The sequence below is a fragment of the Myxocyprinus asiaticus genome, chromosome 37, assembly GCF_019703515.2.
Source record: "Myxocyprinus asiaticus isolate MX2 ecotype Aquarium Trade chromosome 37, UBuf_Myxa_2, whole genome shotgun sequence".
Classification (NCBI taxonomy): domain Eukaryota; kingdom Metazoa; phylum Chordata; class Actinopteri; order Cypriniformes; family Catostomidae; genus Myxocyprinus; species Myxocyprinus asiaticus.
Window position 1 is genome coordinate 38,687,705 of NC_059380.1, and position 22,185 is coordinate 38,709,889.

Below are 22,185 nucleotides of genomic sequence, written 5' to 3' on the forward strand. Positions count from 1 at the left end.
CGGCAATCTTTGGAATGCTCCCGGGCAACTTTTTTCTATGGATACAAGCCACATAAAAGAACAGCCTAAAGACTGAAATCTCTAAAACTGTTGGTCAAGATTCTGATCAATGCACATATTTCAAATCAAGAGTGGTGTCATATATTGTGCTTCTTTAGCTCTGATCATGCTAAAAAAAAAAAACAACGCTATTTTTCAGGCTGGTTCAGCTAATGCGCATTAGCGTTATTGCATTACGCGTTATTAGCTGTTTTACCTGTAAGGTTGGACTTCCTCTTCTCCATCCGGAATATTTGGTGTTCTAAATTTTCCTATTTATTTTAATACAAATGCTCTGTACTTGTATTATACTATTAGTAATACTAGTAATACTATTCTACTTTTACTATTTTTTTTTATCTGTTTAAAAGTTTAGCAATTAGCAAAACAAATACATAAAAAAAAAATAATAATAATGATATATGTACACATACAGTATATAGCCTATATACTGTATATATTGCACCTTTAAATATCAACAGGGAATTAAGTGAAGTATAATGTATCAGCTTCTGTACTGTATATGAACCTCTAAGTTTACATTTAAGATACTGGCGTTCAGATTAATTGTATGTCTGTTCAGCAATATGTCTGTTCATACAACAATTAAAAATAACAAAGCAAAAATTATTTCTGTAGATCCAATATTATTAACTTTGATAGGTGAAAGTGTTTCAGTTTATCTGACACTAAAAGTTAAATAAATATTTAATCTCATGTTTAGGATAATACAATGAAGTAAAAAACTTTTTTTTTACAATGTGGACATAAAATATTTCATGTTGTTTTTCATTTCACATCATTTTCATTTACATTAATTTTACATCAATAAATATATATTTACCCTAATTTATTTATGCTAACATTTCACTATATGTATTTATAGCAACATTTGTGATAGTCATAGTATATTTATTATATTTTGTCAGAAAAGTTGGTTGCGGTGGCATCATTATAAACTATAATCTTAACATAAATATAAACTGACCGTTCTGACACAGATCTCCACTGACTCCTGGTGGACATCGGCAGCTGCCAGTGACCGGATCACACACACCACCATTACTACACTTACAGATGAACGAACAGTTCCTGCCAAACCAGCCATCAGGACACGCTGAATAACACACAAACATACAAAAATCAATTTAAGAATGCAATTGTGATCAGTACACAAGACATATCTTTCACTCACTCTCATTACAGATGATTCCAGTCCATCCATCAGGACAGACACATGCGTTTCTGTGTATGTTGCACACTCCACCATTACCACAGTCCTCACATGACAGACTGCAGTCAAAGCCGAACGACTCATTCAAACAGACTGCAGAGAAGAGACAAGAATGAATTGGAAATTTCATCATATTCCGATTATGCATCATACAGATTTTTGGATCTAAGCTTTAATGTTCTCACTGAATTTCTCAGCTAGTGTGTTCTCAGCTCTCAGTTCCCCAGCATCCTCCTCATAGTCATCATATCTCTCCAGAACTTGCTCATAATCCTGCAGGATAGTTAACTGTGGTTGTAGTTGTTCCACTGTCTGACCGCTGCTCAGAGCCTCCACTGCATCCTCCAGAGCTGAGAGCAACAATCATACACACAGATACACACATGAATAAACATGTTTGGTTTCAAGATAAGTTTTATTCTAAAGGGGATATATTCTACACTATTGTGGCATTTTACTGTGTAAAAAACTGCCATAAGCTAGACATAATGTCTTGTTCCGCCTCTCTCTGACCCATAGATTTAAACCAGTTGTTTTTGCTATCTGATCGATTATCTAACCTCTTTATTTACTTCTGTAATGCACGTATTTGTAATTCTTATTGTGAGCGATTTATCAGTGCATGGTATTCTAAATTAAAAAAAATGCTCTCTCCATAAACTTTTATGAAAATTCTATTCCATTTTAAATACATTTTGAGCTATTCTATTCTATTTGTAATATATATTTATTCTAGTCTATTTTATTCTATTCAGTATGTATTACAGAGCTATTATATGTGCTATATATATATATATATATACTGGTGGCCAAATGTTTGGAATAATGTACAGAATTTGCTGTTTCGGAAGGAAATTGTTATTTTAATTCACCAAAGTGGCATTCAACTGATCATAAAGTATAGTCAGGACATTACTGATGTAAAAAACAGCACCATCACTATTTGAAAAAAGTCATTTTTTATCAAATCTAGACAGGCCTCATTTCCAGCAGCCATCACTCCAACACCTTATCCTTGAGTAATCATGCTAAATTACTAATTTGGTACTAGAAAATCACTTGCCATTATATCAAACACAGTTAAAAGCTATTTGGTTCATTAAATGAAGCTTAACATTGTCTTTGTGTTTGTTTTTGAGTTGCCACAGCATGCAATAGACTGGCATGGCTTAAGGTCAATATTGGGTCAAAAATGGCAAAAAAGAAACAGCTTTCTCTAGAAACTCATCAGTCAATCATTGTTTTGAGGAATAAAGACTATACAATGCTTGAAATTGTAATTGAAACTGAAGATTTCATACAAAGGTGTACACTACAGTCTTAAAAGACAAAGGACAACTGGCTCTAACAAGGACAGAAAGAGATGTGGAAGACCAGATGTACAACTAAACAAGAGGATAAGTACATCAGAGTCTCTAGTTTGAGAAATAGATGCCTCACATGTCCTCAGCTGACAGCTTCATTGAATTCTACCCGCTCAACACCAGTTTCATGTACAACAGTAAAGAGAAGACTCAGCGGTGCAGGCCTTATGAGAAGAATTGCAGAGAAAAAGCCACTTTTGAAACAGAAAAACAAAAAGAAAAGGTTAGAGTGGGCAAAGAAACACAGACATTGGACAACAGATAAATGGAGTGTTATGGATCTTAACCCCATTGAGCTTTTGTGGGATCAGTTAGACTGTAAGGTGCGTGAGAAGTGCCCGACAAGACAGCCACATCTATGGCAAGTGCTACAGGAAGTGTGGGGTGAAATGTCACCTGAGTATCTGGACAAACTGACAGCTAGAATAACAAGGATCTGCAAAGCTGTCATTGCTGCACGTGGATGATTTTTTGATGAGAACTGTTTGAAGAAGTTTAAGAAGTTCTGAACATTTCTTCAAATTGTAATAATAATTTTTCACGTTATTAATGTCATGACTATACATTGTGATTAGTTGAATGCCACTTTGGTGAATAAAAGTACCAATTTCTTTCCATAAGAGCAAAATCTGTACATTATTCCAAACTTTTGGCCACCAGTGTATATATATATATATATATATCTGTTCTGTCTAGTTCATCCTCGGGAGCAATTTCCAAATGCCTGAAGGTACCACGTTCATCTGTACAAACAACAGTATGCAAATATAAACACCATGGGCCCACACAGCCATCATACTGCTCAGGAAGGAGACACACTCTGTTTCCTAGAGATGAACGAAGTTTGGTGCAAAAAGTGCAAATCAATCCCAGAACAACAGCAAAGGACCTTGTGAAGATGCTGGAGGAAACAGGTAGACAAGTATCTATATCCACAGTAAAACGAATCCTATATCGACATAACCTGAAAGGCTGCTCAGCAAGGAAGAAGTCACTGCTCCAAAACCGCCATAAAAAAGCCAGATTACAGTCTGCAAGTGCACATGGAGACAAAGATCTTTCGTTTGGGAGAAATGTCCTCTGGTCTGATGAAACAAAAATGTAACTCTTTGGCCATAATGACCATCGTTGTGTTTGGAGGTAAAAGGGTAATGCTTGCAAGCCGAAGAACACCATCCCAACCGTGAAACATGGGGGTGGCAGCATCATGTTGTGGGGGTGCTTTGCTGCAGGAGGGACTGGTACACTTCACTAAATTGATGGCATCATGAGGAAGGAAAATTATGTGGGTATATTGAAGCTACATCTCAAGACCATGAAGTTAAAGCTCGGTCACAAATGGGTCTTCCAAATGGACAATGACCCCAAGCATACCTCCAAAATTGTGGCAAAATGGCTTAAGGACAACAAAGTCAAGGTATTGGAGTGGCCGTCACAAAGCCCTGACCTCAATCCGATAGAAAATTTGTGGGCAGAACTGAAAAAGCATGTGCGAGCAAGGAGGCCAACAAACCTGACACAGTTACACCAGTTCTGTCTGGAGGAATGGGGCAAAATTCCAGCAAATTATTGAGAGAAGCTTGTGGAAGGCTACACAAAACATTTGACTCAAGTTAAACAATTTAAAGGCAATTCTACCAAATACTAACAAAGTGTATGGAAACTTCTGACCCACTGGAAATAAAAGCTGAAACAAATCATTCTCTCTACTATTATTCTGACATTTCACATTCTTAAAATAGTGATCCTAACTGACCGAAGACAGGGAATGTTTTCTATCAATTTTAGATCTGTTCTATTTTATTAAATTCTATTCCGTATATATACCGGAACTATTATTGTTTGTAGATTGTGGTCAGTATGTATTTCAAAGCTATTTTATTCCATTAAACATATATTTTGAGCTATTCTATTCTATTCTATTCTATTCTATATGTATTTTAGATCTATTCTTTTTTATTCTATTCTACTCAATATGTATTCCAGAACTATTCTATTCTATACTGTATATTTAAGAGCTATTCCATTGTAGTCAATATGTATTTCAGAGCTATTTTATTCTATGTTTCTTAGCTGTTCTATTCTATTCTCTATGTATTTTTGATATTTTCTATTTTATTCCATTCTATTTAGTATATACTCCAGAGCTATTCTATTCCATTTAATATAAATATTTTAGCTATTTTCTATTTGTTTTAGATATATTCTATTTTATTGTATTCTATTCAGTATGTATTCCAGAACTATTGTATTCTATATACTGTATATACAGTATACTGTATATCTTTCAGAAATCAATATATCTTTCAGAGATATTCTATTCAATTCTATTCTGTGAGTATTTCAGAGCCATTTTGTTCTATTCTATCTTGATGCTTATTTTCAAACACCTAAAGTTTTATTCTAGCGGACACATATTTTGCACTATTGTAGCAATTTACTGCCTATTAACCTGTTATAACTTAGTCATACCATTTATCCCTCTCGTTTTTGCTACTGTGCTGTCGTAAAGATTATGATCAACTAACCTCTTTACATGTGGAAAACTATATTATTATATCATACATCAAATTTACAATAACAATACTCGTACAAATAAACTATATGATAGTATTCAAGCTGTTTTTATGCGCTTTAATATACTGCAATGAGCATAACATTAATTGTAATCTGTTACAGCGAGGCACTTATGCAAGTCAATAGGGCCAGTTAATAAACACTAAAATACTCACTGTTTCAAAAGTATAGATGACAGACGTGAACATTATACATGTTAACATGATTTTAGTATGATACATTTGTTAACTATTTGTTTCGCTTTTTTTTTTACATAAACAAGGGATGAGTCTAAATAAATGTTTGTGGTAATGAAAATGATGCAACAAATTCTGTCTTTATTTAATCCCCTTTTCTCCCAATTTTGGAATGCCCAATTCCCACTACTTAGTAAGTCCTCGTGGTGGCGCAGTTACTCACCTCAATCCAGGTGGCGGAGGACAAGTCTCAGTTGCCTCCTCTTCTGAGACAGTCAATCCGTGCATCTTATCACGTGCATGACACCGCGGAGACTCACAGCATCTGGAGGCTCATGCTACTCTCCGTGATCCATGTACAACTTACCACGCACCCCATTGAAAGCGAGAACCACCAATCACGACCATGAGGAGGTTACCCCATGTGAATCTACCCTCCCTAACAACCGGGCCAATTTGGTTGCTTAGGAGACCTGGCTGGAGTCACTCAGCACACCCTGGATTTGAATTCGCGACTTCAAGGGTGGGTGTCAATACTCGCTGAGCTACCCAGACCCCCTTTTTGAATATTTTTATTGAATATTTAGGTGGGCACAACAAGTCCAAGACAGGCTGAAAACTCACATATACATGAACGTCGGTCTTCATCGAGATGATATCCACGTCTACAGTAACATTGGAAGGAACCAGCACTGTTTTGACAAATGTGATCACATCCTCCATTTGAAGCCAAACACTCATCTATATCTGTAATCAGATTAATTATAGCACACATTACATATATTTACATACCCATAACCAAGAATACAAAACCCCTGAACTGGAAGAATGTTTTGCATGCGCATAGATTCATAAAACACTATGTAACAGTTGAAGGATGGGCCAGGATGGAGGCGGGAACCGGCTGAACAATTTAATGAGAAACTCAACATAAAACAAGCATAAACAGACACACATGCAACGCAGCCGCATGCGTCTCTCTCTCTCGAACCGGCGTGTCCGGCCGACCCTTATCTCGCTCTCCTGCTGATCAGCTGATTCAGCGCCGGCCGTGATCCATCACACACTATATTTTATAAGAAAATCTTTGACATTCAAATCAAATCAAAATGACAGTTTTGTGGCTTTTAGTCCATGTGTGATAGCTTAGAGGTCATCTACATTCAAGGTTACTCCTAAAATAGACCAAAACTTTTAGTAGATAAACTCATTTGAAATTAACAGTCCTTCTCTTTCAGGAAAACAGACCAGAAGAATTGACTCCTCTTGCACTTCACAGATTTTATTCTAATCAAATGTTGTCTAGAAAGAGAATGTCCCTCCCCCTAATATCACCCTAAACTGACTAGCAATAGCAAATCATGACTTATGGCTGTGATGTAGCTGGGGGGAAGGGGGGCTTTCAATATGTCCCACCCAAACTTTCTGTTTCAATAGGAAGCATGTAAACACAAGAGAGAAAAGTATTTTCAAGCCATTTCTTTAAAGTATTTTTTGTCTGAGAGTAAGTGTCATACCATCACAGCTGCACCCGTCGGTATTCAGACGATATCCGGCTGTACAGTAACACTCGTATCCTCCAGGATAGTTTGTACATTCCTGCACACAGCACAAGCTGCCATCTCTACACTCGTTTATATCTGACAGACAAAATAAACACCTTTAGTTTAGATGGTCACCTTACCTGTGCAGTACAACATCATATGGTCATATTTAGTGTTTCTTTACCAATGCAGGTCTTGTGGTCATCGTCTAGTTGGTATCCTTGGTTACAGCTGCACACGGGTCCATTGGTTGAATGCTCACATTGATGGGAACAACCACCATTATTATGATCACAGCTGTTCACAATCTCCATCTCTATACCTGCCGTACAGGAGGAGAAAAAGAGACATAAACACTGTGAAACATGTTTGAAAGTGAACTATTGCTACCGGCTTCGGTTAATGGATGTAAAAAATAATAATAATAATATATATATATATATAAAATTCTATTCTATTTTATTTGTATTTCAGAGATATTCCGTTTCATATGTATTTCAGAGCTATTCAGTTCTATTCCATTTCTATATGTATTCCATTCTATTCTATATGTATTTCAGAACTATTCTGTTCTATTCCATTCTATTATATTCTACATATATATCAGAGCTTTTCTATACTATTATGTTCTTTATGTATTCCATTCTATTCTATATGCACTTCAGAGCTATTAAATTCTATTCCATTCTATTTTACATGTATTTCAGAGCTATTCTATTTCATTCTATTCTATATGTATTTCAGAGCTATTCTATTCTATTCTATTCTATTCTATTCTATTCTATTCTATATGCATCTCACAGCTATTTTATGTTTTTCAGAGCTATTTTATTCCATTTCATTATATTCATGTATTTCAGAGCTACTCTATTCTATTCAATTCTTAATGCATTTCAGAGTGATTCTATTCTATTCCATTCTATATGTACAGTGCATCCGGAAAGTATTCACAGCGCTTCACTTTTTCCACATTTTGTTATGTTACAGCCTTATTCCAAAATGGATTAAATTCATTATTTTCCTCAAAATTCTACAAACAATACCCCATAATGACAACATGAAAGAAGTTTGTTTGAAATCTTTGCAAATTTATTAAAAATAAAAACGAAAAAAATCACATGTACATAAGTATTCACAGCCTTTGCCATGACACTTAAAATTGAGCTCAGGTGCATCCTGTTTCCACTGATCATCCTTGAGATGTTTCTACAACTTGATTGGAGTCCACCTGTGGAAAATTCAGTTGATTGGACATGATTTGGAAAGGCACACACCTGTCTATATAAGGTCCCACAGTTAACAGTGTATGTCAGAGCACAAACCAAGCCATGAAGTCCAAGGAATTGTCTGTAGACCTCCGAGACAGGATTGTATCGAGGCACAGATCTGGGGAAGGGTACAGAAAAATTTCTGCAGCATTGAAGGTCCCAATGAGCACAGTGGCCTCCATCATCCATAAATGGAAGAAGTTTGGAACCACCAGGACTCTTCCTAGAGCTGGCTGCTTGGGCAAACTGAGCGATCGGGGGAGAAGGGCCTTAGTTAGGGAGGTGACCAAGAACCTGATGGTCACTCTGACAGAGCTCCAGCATTTCTCTGTGGAGAGAGGAGAACCTTCCAGAAGAACAACCATCTCTGCAGCACTCCACCAATCAGGCCTGTATGGTAGAGTGGCCAGACGGAAGCCACTCCTCAGTAAAAGGCACGTGACACCCCACCTGGAGTTTGCCAAAAGGCACCTGAAGGATTCTCAGACCATGAGAAACAAAGATTGAACTCTTTGGCCTGAATGGCAAGCGTCATGTCTGGAGGAAACCAGGCACTGCTCATCACCTGGCCAATACCATCCCTACAGTGAAGCATGGTGGTAGCAGCATCATGCTGTGGGGATGTTTTTCAGCGGCAGAAACTGGGAGACTAGTCAGGATCAAGGGAAAGATGAATGCAGCAATGTACAGAGACATCCTTGATGAAAACCTGCTCCAGAACGCTCTGGACCTCAGACTGGGGTGAAGGTTCATCCAACAGGACAACGACCCTAAGCACACAGCCAATAAAACAAAGGAGTGGCTCCGGGACAACTCTGTGAATGTCCTTGAGTGACCCAGCCAGAGCCCAGACTTGAACCCGATTGAACATCTCTGGAGAGATCTGAAAATGGCTGTGCACCAACGCTCCCCATCCAACCTGATGGAGCATAAGAGGTCCTGCAAAGAAGAATGGGAGAAACTGCCCAAAAATAGGTGTGCCAAGCTTGTAGCATCATACTCAAAAAGACTTGAGGCTGTATTTGGTGCCAAAGGTGCTTCAACAAAGTATTGAGCAAAGGCTGTGAATACTTATGTACATGTGATTCTTTTTCATTTTTTATTTTTAATAAATTTGCAAAGATTTCAAACAAACTTCTTTCATGTTGTCATTATGGGGTATTGTTTGTAGAATTTTGAGGAAAATAATGAATTTAATCCATTTTGGAATAAGGCTGTAACATAACAAAATGTGGAAAAAGTGAAGCGCTGTAAATACTTTCCGGATGCACTGTACATATTTTTCACAGCTATTTTATATCTATTCCAGGGTTAATCTATATTATCCTATGTTTTTCATAGCTATTCTATTCCATTCCATTTTACATGTATTGCAAAGCTATTATAGTATACTCTATTCCATTCTATTCTATTCTAAATGTATTTCAGAGCTGTTCTGCTCTATTCTACATGTATTTTACAGCTATTCTATTCCATTCCATTCTACATATATTTCACAGTTATTCTATTCTATGTTTCAGAGCTATTATACTCTATTCTATTCTATTATATTCTACATGTATTTTATTATATTCTATTTTATATGTATTTCAGAGTCATGCTTATCTGTGTATTTCAGAGCTATTTTATTCATGCTATATTCAATTTTGGCTATTATTTTCTATATGTATTTTCAATCAACTCTATTTGTTATGTATTTTTGTGCTATTCTATTTTATGTATATTTCAGAGCTATTCTGAGCTATTCTACAGGTATTTTAGATCTACTGCATTCTATTCCTGTGCCGGCCCTGTCTAATAAGCGGCATAAGCAGCTGCATAGGGCCCCCACGACCCCCTACCACGGGTTCAGTGTATCCAGATCATTATTTGCAAGTGTATAAAGCACTGGGCACACAGCCCGGGTATATACTGTACATGTCAATAGTTCGATAGAGCCTGTCAAAACTACAAAAAATGCTATAATCATCAAAGACAAGGCACAATGATAGAAGTATGTAAATTTGACACTTGATTCCCTAAGAAGTAGTGTGGCAACATTAGTAAGACAGGTGGATATTAGTATGGGTGACTGGGGTTCAAATCCACCTTTTGCCAATTTTATTCTTCTCCCCATATTCATCCCATTTAAGTAAAGATAGACAGTGGCTGTACACCATCGGAGAGTTTTTTATTTTAAATAAAAATGAACACAAAATGTGTAAGTAACATCTTAGGGGAGTGTGATATACAGTAACTGATAAACATGATGTGCTTGTTGTTATCAGGGGGTCACTAAACATTGGGCAGCACAGAGAAGGGTTAGGTTTAGGTATGGCGCATGGGCAGTGGCTTTTTCAGTGGCTTGGCATCTCACAGGCTGGTGGACAGCGAGGGTCATGATGCGTGCACGGGGAAGAGAACGGTCTCTCTATCTCATGCAACAATTCAGGTGCGTTTCGTCCCACTGCCAGCTATGTATTTACGTTTCCTTCACAATACTACATGCACTGAATATGTTGTTCCCTATCTGTCACTCACTTGACGTTGTGTCGATGTAGTGACACTAGGGATCAATCTTGGGAGCCCCAAACACCTCTGCTTTAAAAAAAAAAAAAAAAAAAGGCCAATAAGAATTGGCAAGTGGAATTTGCAAGCCACTCCCCCGGACATACGGGTATAAAAGGAGCTAGTATGCAACCACTCATTCAGATTTTCTCTTTGGAGCCGAATTGATTGAAAATACATATAGAAAAGAATAGCCAAAATTGAATATAGCATGAATAAAATAGCTCTGAAATACACAGATAAGCATGACACTGAATTCAATTCCCTCCAAAGACACACCTCAAAACTGCTGGATTTACGGCGCATTTCATTTATTCATTATTCATATATTTTCATTCACAAAAAGAGCGGCACACACACGGAACATCTTTTTAAAGATGCCTTTCCGTTTGTGTGTTATTCCTGGTTGCGGTCGTTATCTCTTCATTGCACTTCTGATGGCCACGATCGCTGTCTTACATGTCTGGGCACTGCCCGTGCAGAAACATCGTTCGTGGATGAGTCATGTCCTCATTGCGAGAACATGACCATGGCAACGTTGCGGTCGCGGCTTGCTTTCGTAAGAAAAGAAAAACAAAAAACAATACACTTATGTAAAAAACAATATGAAGAAAACAGAACAAAACAAAAAAGTTAAAATTAAAAGAAATATGTTACTTTCGTAAGAAAGCAAGCCACCCCAGTGGATCCCCGTACCGGTCCTTCTACCTACGGATTTAAGGCCGTGTCGGTTAGCACTGGGGGCGATTTAGGAAAATCAATGGGACCACCTCCGCCGGGTATCCCCCCACGGACCTCCCATTTCCCAGCACGCTCGCTTGCCCCAATCGGGCTCTCGCACGAGACCGCCGGCTCGTCTCAGCGTGAGTTCGACTTCTCGTTCGGAGCTTGGGAAGATGGTGAGTTATTGAGCGCAGCATCGGAGAGCAAGCTCGTCCAGTCTGACGCAGAGGCTTCGGCTGGTCTTCCTCCCTCCTTCCGCTGGACATGCTTTCCCAGGCAGCCACGAGCGTCGGGCTAGAGTGGAACCCTCCACTCTCCCCTGAACCCTCGCGGCTCACCCCACCCCGTTCCTTTCTTCCCGGAAGTGCATGAGGAGCTGACAAGATCGTGGGAGACACCTTTTACTGCCTGGTCCCGGTCTTTCAGCTCCCCCTCTCTCACTACCCTCGATGGTGGAGCGGCCAAGGGGTATTCGGTGATCCCCCAGGTGGATAAGGTGCTCGCGGTGCACTTGTGTCCGCACAGCGCCGCCACCTGGCATGGGCGCCCGAAGCTCCTGTCCAGGGCCTGTAGGTTTACGTCGTCTCTGACGACTGTGGCCTGCGGTGCCGCTGGACAAGCCGCCTCCGCCCTGCACGCCATGGCTTTCCTGCAAGTACACCAAGCCAAGGCACTAAAAGAACTGCACGAGGGTAGTTCTGACACAGGATTGATGCAGGAACTGCGCTCGGTGACCGACCTCGCTCTCCGGGCGTTGAAGGTCACAGCGTGGTCTCTCGGGCAGGCGATGTCCACCCTGGTGGTCCAGGTGCACCACCTTTGGCTCAACTTGGTCTAGATGGGAGAGGCTGACAAGGCACGGTTCCTTGACACCCCCATTTCCCAGGTTGGCCTGTTTGGCAACGTCATTGAGGACTTTGCCCAGCAGTTCTCGGCAGTGAAGAAGCAGACGGAGGCCTTACAACATATCCTGCCCTGGCGCAGCTCGTCGCCAAGGGCGTCCTCCTGCAGCAACAACACTGGCCCTCCGCAGGAAGCAGATGCCACCCGTTTCGCGGCCGGCCGCTAAGAACCCGAGGAAGGCTTCGAAGTGCCCCCGAGACGGGCGACCCAGGGGCGAGGAGACCCACTTCTCTGGGGCTGGTCGACAGACCACTCCATCCCCCGGTGGAGGGCCGGAAGGAGAATATTTTGTCGCCGCATGCCCAGGAGGCTGCGGCACCCAAAAGCCTGAGAAAAGAATGGTTCCCTTGTCTCCTGGTGTGAATTTAAGTGAATTTGTTTGCATTTTTCGCCTTTATTAGATAGGTTTGAGGGGAAAGAGATCCGAAATTATTGGGGAGAAGAGAGGGATCAGGATCAGGTCCTTGAGCTGGAACTCGAATTCGGGTCGCCCGGGGTACTACTGCACAAAGTACTGCCCACAACAAATGTTTTTAATGTACAAAATGTTTCTATTGTTTCTAGCAAATAAGTGACAGGTGTTGTGTGTGTGATGTGGCAGGGCCCATCCAGAGTCAGATGATATACTCACGATAGCACTGCTTCCCGTCAACACCCAATTCATAGGCAGTGTGACACACACACATGAAAGATCCCCGCATGTTATGACAATCATGAGCGCAGTACGCCTGGCCTGTCTGGCACTCGTCAATGTCTGATGTAAAGCACACACACAACGTATACACACACATGCAAAAATAAACTTTAAAGGCACAGCTTAGTATGCGGACTGGAGTAAGCAGACATCAAAGTGACACAAACTATGGAATCTAAACAAAATATAGGATTCAAATCAAAATGAAGACCCCAAAATAGACACATAGTGCCACCAGGTCACAATCCAGGAACATTTTACCTTCACAGGTCTTGCCATCTTTGGCCAGCTGATAACCTGGATGACATCCACAGCGGGTCTGAACTCCATCCCTGATGCACTCCTGAGAACAACCGCCATTCCGCACCGCACACGGGTTCTCCACTGATAATGGGAAAAGAAAAGATAGCTAAAATATTAACACTTTAGAATGCTCTACTGCTGAAACAAACTAAGAGAAGTTCATCATTGCTGATTTATGACACTTGACATAATAAAGTCAGAGCTATTCTATACTATATGTTTTTATATGTACCAGTATATGTAAGTTTTCTCTGAATAATTCTGTTTTAAAATATTATTATTAAATAAAGAACCTTTAGAATATTTTAATACTTTTTAATGATTCATGTAAAAATATAAAACAGAATATAAAACAATATATTATAAACTCAGCAAAAAAGAAACTTTTTTCAGGACGTATTTTAAAGATAATTTTGTAAAAATCCAAATAACTTTACAGATCTTTATTGTAAAGGGTTTAAACAATGTTTTCCATGTTTGTTCAATGAACCATAAACAATTAATGAACATGCATCTGTGGAACGGCCGTTGTAACAGCTTACAGACGGTAGGCAATTAAAGTCACAGTTATAAAAACTTAGGACACTAAAGAGACCTTTATACTGACTCTGAAAAACACCAAAAGAAAGATGCGCAGGGTCCCTGTTCATCTGTGTGAACATGCCTTAGGCATGCTGCATGGAAGCATGAGGACTGCAGATATGGCCAGGGCAATAAATTGCAATGTCCGTACTGTGAGAGGTCTAAGACAGCACTACAGAGAGACAGGAAGGACAGCTGATCTTCCTCGCAGTGGCGGACCACGAGTAACAACACCTGCACAGGATCGGTACATCCAAATATCACACCTGCGGGACAGGTACAGGATAGCAAAAACAACTGCCCGAGTTACACCAGAAACGCTCAATCCCTCCATCAGTGCTCAGACTGTCAGCAATAGGCTGAGAGAGGCTGGAAGAGGGCTTGTAGGCCTGTTGTATGGCAGCTCCTTACCAGACATCACCGGCAACAATGTCGCCTATGGGCACAAACCCACCTTCGCTGGACTAGACAGGACTGGCAAAAAGTGCTCTTCACTGACGAGTCACGGTTTTGTCCCATCAGGGGTGATGGACGGACTTGTGTTTATCATCGATGGAATGAGCGTTACACCGAGGCCTGTACTCTGGGGCGGGATCGATTTGGAGGTAGAGGGTCCATCATGGTCTGTGGCGGTGTGTCACAGCATCATCGGACTGAGCTTGTTGTCATTGCAGGCAATCACAACGCTGTGTGTTACAGGGAAGACATCCTCCTCCCTCATGTGGTACCCTTCCTGCAGGCTCATCCTGACATGATCCTCCAGCATGACAATGCCACCAGCCATACTGCTCATTCTGTGCGTGATTTCCTGCAAGACAGGAATGTCAGTGTTCTCCCATGGCCAGTGAAGAGCCCGGATCTCAATCCCGTTGAGCACGTCTGGGACCTGTTGGATCAGAGGGTGAGGGCTAGGGCCATTCCCCCCAGAAATGTCCGGGAACTTGCAAGTGCCTTGGTGGAAGAGTGGGGTAACATCTCGCAGCAAGAACTGGCAAATCTGGTGCAGTCCATGAGGAGGAGATGCACTGCAGTACTTAATGCAGCTGGGGGCCACACCAGATACTGACTGTTACCTTTGATTTTGATTTTGATTTTGATTTGATATATATATACAGTGGTGGCCAAAATTATTGGCACCCTTGGTAAATATGAGCATAGAAGGCTGTGAAAAATGTCTTTATTGTTTATCCTTTTGATCTTTCATTCAAAATGTTCACAAAAATATATCCTCTAATGGATGTCAAACAATTGCAAACACAACACAAGTTTTATCAAAAAACTCATATTTTTGTCAAATATGTGTGGCACAATTATTGGCACCCCTAGAAATTCTTATGAGTAAAATATATCTGAAGTATATTCCCATTCATATTTTAAATTTTTTTGTGCACCTGGGTGACTAATAACAGCCATGACTTCCTGATTCACAGGGGTATAAATATGAGGTAACACACAGGCCAAATTCCCTTAATCATCAATCACAGTGGGTTAGACTAGAGAATATAGTTCTGATGTGCGGCAAAAGGTTGCTGATCTTCACAAAATGGAAAATGACTATAAGAAAATAGCTAAAGAATTGAAAATGCCCATTTCCACCATCAGGGCAATAATTAAGAAGTTCCAATCAACTGGAGATCTTAAGAATCGGCCTGAAAGAGGATGTGTGTCTATATTGTCTCCAAGCATGGTGAGGAGGATGGTTCAAGTGGCCAAAATTTTCCAAGGATCACAGCTGGAGAACTGCAAAAATTAGTTGGGTCTTGGGGTCAGAAAGTCTAAAAAAAATAAATAAAAAAATATCAGACATCACCCACATCTCCACAAGTTGTTTGGGAGGGTATCAAGAAAAAAGCCTCTGCTCTCATCCAACAACAAATTCAAGCATCTTCAGTTTTCCAGACACTGCTGGAACTTCAAACGGGATCGGGTTCTATGGTCAGATGAAACAAAAACAGAGCTTTTTGGCAGCAAACACCAGAGATGGGTTTGGCGCACACAGAGAGGTAGCCATATGGAAAAGTAACTCATGGCCACGGTTAAATATGGTGGTGGATCTTTAACGTTGTGGGGCTGTTTTTTATGCCAAAGGTCCTGGACATCTTGTTCGGATACATGGCATCATGGACTCTACCAAATACCAACAGATAAAAAATCAAAACCTGACTGCCTCTGCCAGGAAGCTTACCATGTGCCCTGGTTGGATCTTCCAGCAAGACAATGATCCAAAACACACATCAAAATCAACACAAAAATGGTTCACTGACCACAAAATCAAGGTTCTGCCATGGCCATCCCAGTCTCCTGACCTGAACCCCATAGAAAACCAGTGGGGTAAACTGAAGAGGAGAGTCCACCATGTGGGCCTCAGAATTTGAAAGATCTGTAGAGAGATTCTGTGTGGAGGAATGGTCTCAGATCCCTTGCCATGTGTCCTCCAACTTCATTAGGCATTAAGAGAGAAGACTCAGAGCTGTTATCTTGGCAAAGGGAGGTTGCAAAAAGTATTGAATAAAAAGGGTGGCAATAATTGTGCCACACATACACTACAGTTCAAAAGTTTGGGGTCACTTGACTGAAATGTTTCTCATGATCTTAAAAACCTTTTGATCTGAAGGTGTATGCTTAAATGTTTGAAATTAGTTTTGTAGAAAAAAATATAATTGTGCCACCATATTAATTTATTTAATTACAAAACTAAAATTTTATTTAAAAAAAAAAAAAGTTTTTGAAATTGATGACTTGGACCAAATAATAAAGAAAAGCAGCCAATAAGTGCCCAACATAGATGGGACCTCCTTCAATACTGTTTAAAAAGCATCCCAGGGTGATACCTCAAGAAGTTGGTTGAGAAAATGTCAAGAGTACATGTCTGCAAATTCTAGGCAAAGGGTGACTACTCTGAAGATGCTAAAATATAACACAGTTTTGATTTATTTTGGATTTTGTTTAGTCACAACATAATTCCCATAGTTCCATTTATGTTATTCCATAGTTTTGATGACGACTATTATTCTAAAATGTGAAAAAAAAAATAAATAAATATATATATATATATATATATATATATATATATATATATATATATATATATAAAGAAAGAGTAAGTGACCCTAAACCTTTGAACGGTAGTGTATATTTGACAAAAATATTTGTTTTTTGATAAAACTTGTGTTGTGTTTACAATTGTTTGATATCCATTAGAGGATATATTTTTATGAATATTTTGAATGAAATATCAAAAAGATAAATAATAAAGACATTTTTCACAGCCTTCTTTGCTCATATTTGCCAAGGGTGCCAATATTTTTGGCCACCACTGTATATATATATATATATATATATATATATATAGATATAGATATATAGACATAGATATATAGATATACATTGCATCCGGAAAGTATTCACAGCGCTTCACTTTTTCCACATTTTGTTATGTTACAGCCTTATTTCAAAATTCTACAAACAATACCCCATAATGACAACATGAAAGAAGTTTGTTTGAAATCTTTGCAAATTTATTAAAAATAAAAAACGATGTACATCACATGTACATAAGTATTCACAGCCTTTGCTCAATACTTTGTTGAAGCACCTTTGGCACCAAATACAGCCTCAAGTCTTTTTGAGTATGATGCTACAAGCTTGGCACACCTATTTTTGGGCAGTTTCTCCCATTCTTCTTTGCAGGACCTCTCATGCTCCATCAGGTTGGATGGGGAGCGTCGGTGCACAGCCATTTTCAGATCTCTCCAGAGATGTTCAATCGGGTTCAAGTCTGGGCTCTGGCTGGGCCACTCAAGGACATTCACAGAGTTGTCCCGGAGCCACTCCTTTGTTATCTTGACTGTGTGCTTAGGGTCGTTGTCCTGTTGGAAGATGAACCTTCACCCCAGTCTGAGGTCCAGAGCGCTCTGGAGCAGGTTTTCATCAAGGATGTCTCTGTACATTGCTGCATTCATCTTTCCCTCGATCCTGACTAGTCTTCTAGTTCCTGCCACTGAAAAACATCCCCACAGCATGATGCTGCCACCACCATGCTTCACTGTAGGGATGGTATTGGCCAGGTGATGAGCGGTGCCTAGTTTCCTCCAGACATGAAGCTTGCCATTCAGGCCAAAGAGTTCAATCTTTGTTTCTCATGGTCTAAGAGTCCTTCAGGTGCCTTTTGGCAAACTCCAGACGGGCTGTCATGTGCCTTTTATTGAAGAGTGGCTTCCGTCTGGCCACTCTACCATACAGGCCTGATTGGTGGAGTGCTGCAGAGATGGTTGTTCTTCTAGAAGGTTCTCCTCTCTCCTCAGAGAAATGCTGGAGCTCTGTCAGAGTGACCATCGGGTTCTTGGTCACCTCCCTGACTAAGGCCCTTCTCCCCCGATCGCTCAGTTTGGCCGGGCAACCAGCTCTAGGAAGAGTCCTGGTGGTTCCAAACGCCTTCCATTTATGGATGATGGAGGCCACTGTGCTCATTGGGACCTTCAATGCTGCAGAAATTTTTCTGTACCCTTCCCCAGATCTGTGCCTCGATACAATCCTGTCTCGGAGGTCTATAGACAATTCCTTGGACTTCATGGCTTGGTTTGTGCTCTGACATACACTGTTAACTGTGGGACCTTATATAGACAGGTGTGTGCCTTTCCAGATCATGTCCAATCAACTGAATTTACCACAGGTGGACTCCAATCAAGTTGTAGAAACATCTCAAGGATGATCAGTGGAAACAGGATGCACCTGAGCTCAATTTTGAGTGTCATGGCAAAGGCTGTGAATACTTAAGTACATGTAATTTTCTTCGTTTTTTATTTTTAATAAATTTGCAAAGATTTCAAACAAACTTCTTTCACGTTGTCATTATGGGGTATTGTTTGTAGAATTTTGAGGAAAATAATGAATTTAATCCATTTTGGAATAAGGCTGTAACATAACAAAATGTGGAAAAAGTGAAGCGCTGTGAATACTTTCCGGATGCACTGTATACACACAGTATAGGCTGCAATGGGGCTCTGTGGTGTAAAAGGCTCCTTTGATTTTTTTTTTCTCCCAAAACACTAAATAACATCAAAAACTTCGACCTGCAAAATTTTCCTCTTCCATGAGATCATTGTGTGTAAAGTCAAAAGGTTGATTTTGAGGTTATTTGATCTAATATTTGATCATTTTTTAAATTTTGCAAATTTATGTAGCTAGTGAATATCCTGGAAATTATCACATTTATTTTGATACAAACTACTTATTTGTCATTCTCAATTTTGTTCAAGGTGAGTATTTAAAAAAAAAAAAAAAAATCAATAACTGTCCAATAAGTGAAAGGATAGTATTTGGGGTAAAAAGCCCCCATGTTGCAGGGGCTAAAGGCCCCTATTAAATACATTCTTTTTCTTAAGTGGGGGAAATAGATTAGTGATGAAGAATGTTCAAAGTGGGCTCATATTGACTGATCCAATCACAATGGATATTCATTTGTTTATAGAATACTTAAGATGCAATCAAATGTCAAATGTGATTGAAATGAATGAGAAATGATGCACCCTTTTCTGGTGGTTATTTTCAAAACATATTCAAAACAACCTTCTGTTGTTATTTCTTTTCACACAAATTATGTTTCTCCATCAATATTCAATAAAAAGAAATGTATTTCTTGAATCTTGATACATTTTGTGACCACAAAAATGCTAATTTACCTTAAGGTATGCCTTTAGCTCCGTTGTACCCTATATACAGTATATGGACAAACAACATTTCCTGAAGGTTAAACCAGTACCTCCTTGTTTGTAATTTGTAGTTTGCCGAAAAAGAAAAAGTAGCAAGCCCTACGTTGTACACTTTTCATTGTAAACTTTTTAAATCACTATTTCTACAATTATTAGTTGTTGTATTATTAGTAGGATAGTAAATCCTTAATTTGTATTCAAGACTTATTGATACTAATCGATAAAACTGGACCAAACTTAAAAATAACATACATGATCCATTAGCGTGTTATATACCATATCTGCACAGCGCTCAGTCGAATCGCATAAAGACATAATGAAACATTAGTGACAACTACAATGTATACAAGTCCAGTTTATTAAACAAATCCTGCTCTAGATAACTCCTCTCTCACATACTCAGTGTGTTTAATTGTTCCAGTCCATCCAACAGATGGAGTGTTGCATCTGAGCACATGAAACTTACTGCCTACAGCCAACAATTACAGATTTAAAGACACAGAACAACAGACATTATTCTGTAATCATGATTCTTCATCAGAGCACGAATGGCCTGTTCAACTCTAGATGACCTCAGAAAGACGGTGAAACAAGGCGTATGTGAAAAGATGAGACATAAAGAGAGAGAAAGAGACATGTCCAAGTCACCAGTTTGTGATATGATCTCATCGAGTGAATCAAAAGGCAACTTGATCCCAAAGACCAAAATTATATTTTTGCTAAATTAAAGTGTTTAATCTCCTTTAAGTTCCCAATATTTTGGGGATCTTCAAAGAATGACAGCAGCTGGCTCAAAATGAGACATTAAAACAAAGTTGCACAATTACAAATCAATTTCACTCCCTCTCCATCAAGACACTAATTTTCATGTATTATATCTATGATGTTTAAGAAATGTTTCTCAAATCTCAAATGACCTGTTAATAAGGTGTGCCGTCACACCGATACATGAGTTTAAAGATCATTACAGTCAAATTTGATCTTTTGCCATTGCCACTGAACAGGGGCATAGCAATCATCTCAAAAGTGAGGGAGGCAGAATGTTTAGTGCAAGATGAAAATAAATATATGTTATTCGGGCTGTCAATCAATTAAAAAATTTAATCTAATGAATTACGTGATTGACCAGTGAATTTTAACTTTTGCATTTACACATTTAGACATATGCTGTATGAAAGACACAGCGTAAACACATATGCCCTGTGAAAAAGTGGGAGGATGAACTTTGGTTTTATTGAAAGTGAAGGGGACACGTCCCCCGCATCCCCCGCGTATTTTATGCCCATGCCACTGAAGGCTATAAAATAAATCATGGCAAGTTACATGAGCAAAACTCATTCATTTTTCAAATTGGATGCAGGTTCAATTTAGGGTCAATGACGTGATGCTAATATTTTTAGTCAGGATCTATTAATTTACCCAAAAGAAACATTAAAAAATCAATTCATACAGACAATGACTTGAATACACCTCTAAATGATTTTTACAATTTTACATTTTTTGGTGGAGTAGGAAAAATATTAGTATAAAAATATCTAGTTGGTGTAACGGACCTGAGATTATAATAAATATATTTTTTTTAAATAAACTTGCAAACTTAATCATAATCTTTCAATATTTCTTTAAAAATAAGTAGTGGGGGGCCTGGGTAGCTCAGCGAGTATTGACGCTGACTACCACCCCTGGAGTCGTGAGTTCGAATCCAGGGCGTGCTGAGTGACTCCAGCAAGGTCTCCTAAGCAACCAAATTGGCCCAATTGCTAGGGAGGGTAGAGTCACATGGGGTAACCTCCTCGTGGTCACTATAATGTGGTTCTTGCTCTCAATGGGGTGCATGGTAAGTTGTGCGTGGATCACGGAGAGTAGCATGAGCCTTCACATGCTGTGAGTCTCCGCGGTGTCATGCACAGCAAGCCACGTGATAAGATGCGCGGATTGACTATCTCAGAAGCAGAGGCAACTGGGACTTGTCCTCCGCCACCCAGATTGAGGTGAGCAACCGCGCCACCTCGAGGACCTAGTAAGTAGTGGGAATTGGGCATGCCAAATTGGTGGAAAAAAGGGGATAAAATTAGAAAAAGGAAAAAAGTAAGTAGTGAAGCAGATTTTATTTTTTTTTACCATGCTTTATTTTTACCATGAAAAGTAACTTTTGTATAATACTGTAAGTGTAATAAAAGTTTTTCAAAAACGTATGAAACCAACATTTCTGAAAACATGGCATATGCATTTTAACCTAGATTTTAAAAAGATTGTTCCTTGTTATCATCTTGAACAACCTTATTTGTCACACTGACCCATAAACAAAACAGAATGAAGTGAAACTCAGCTAAACCAATTATTCTTTTCTTTTGTCTCATTAGCATTTACAAATCCATTCTCTGCATCTGTTGCAATATATGTAATCTCTGAATCCTTCTTTCAACAACACTCATAAAATCAATCGTAAATGTGTCTCCAAGTGTGCTCAGTAGTGTGTAATGTGCATGGGAAAGTTGTGCAGTTGAAGTTAAGTGCTGT

General features: G+C 39.3%; 1 protein-coding gene across 1 annotated transcript in view; it reads right to left on the reverse strand.

The window, feature by feature from the left end:
- Positions 1–22,185, reverse strand: part of LOC127427847 (multiple epidermal growth factor-like domains protein 6) — a 133,542-nt gene that overhangs the window by 41,463 nt on the left and 69,894 nt on the right. Inside the window, exons 8-15 of the mRNA XM_051675678.1 lie at positions 13,331–13,453; positions 13,007–13,129; positions 7,119–7,256; positions 6,908–7,030; positions 6,015–6,137; positions 1,459–1,623; positions 1,235–1,366; positions 1,028–1,156 (exon numbers count right to left, since the gene is read on the reverse strand). Of these exons, the coding sequence (XP_051531638.1) occupies positions 1,028–1,156; positions 1,235–1,366; positions 1,459–1,623; positions 6,015–6,137; positions 6,908–7,030; positions 7,119–7,256; positions 13,007–13,129; positions 13,331–13,453 (1,056 nt within the window). The remainder of the gene's footprint in view (positions 1–1,027; positions 1,157–1,234; positions 1,367–1,458; positions 1,624–6,014; positions 6,138–6,907; positions 7,031–7,118; positions 7,257–13,006; positions 13,130–13,330; positions 13,454–22,185) is intronic.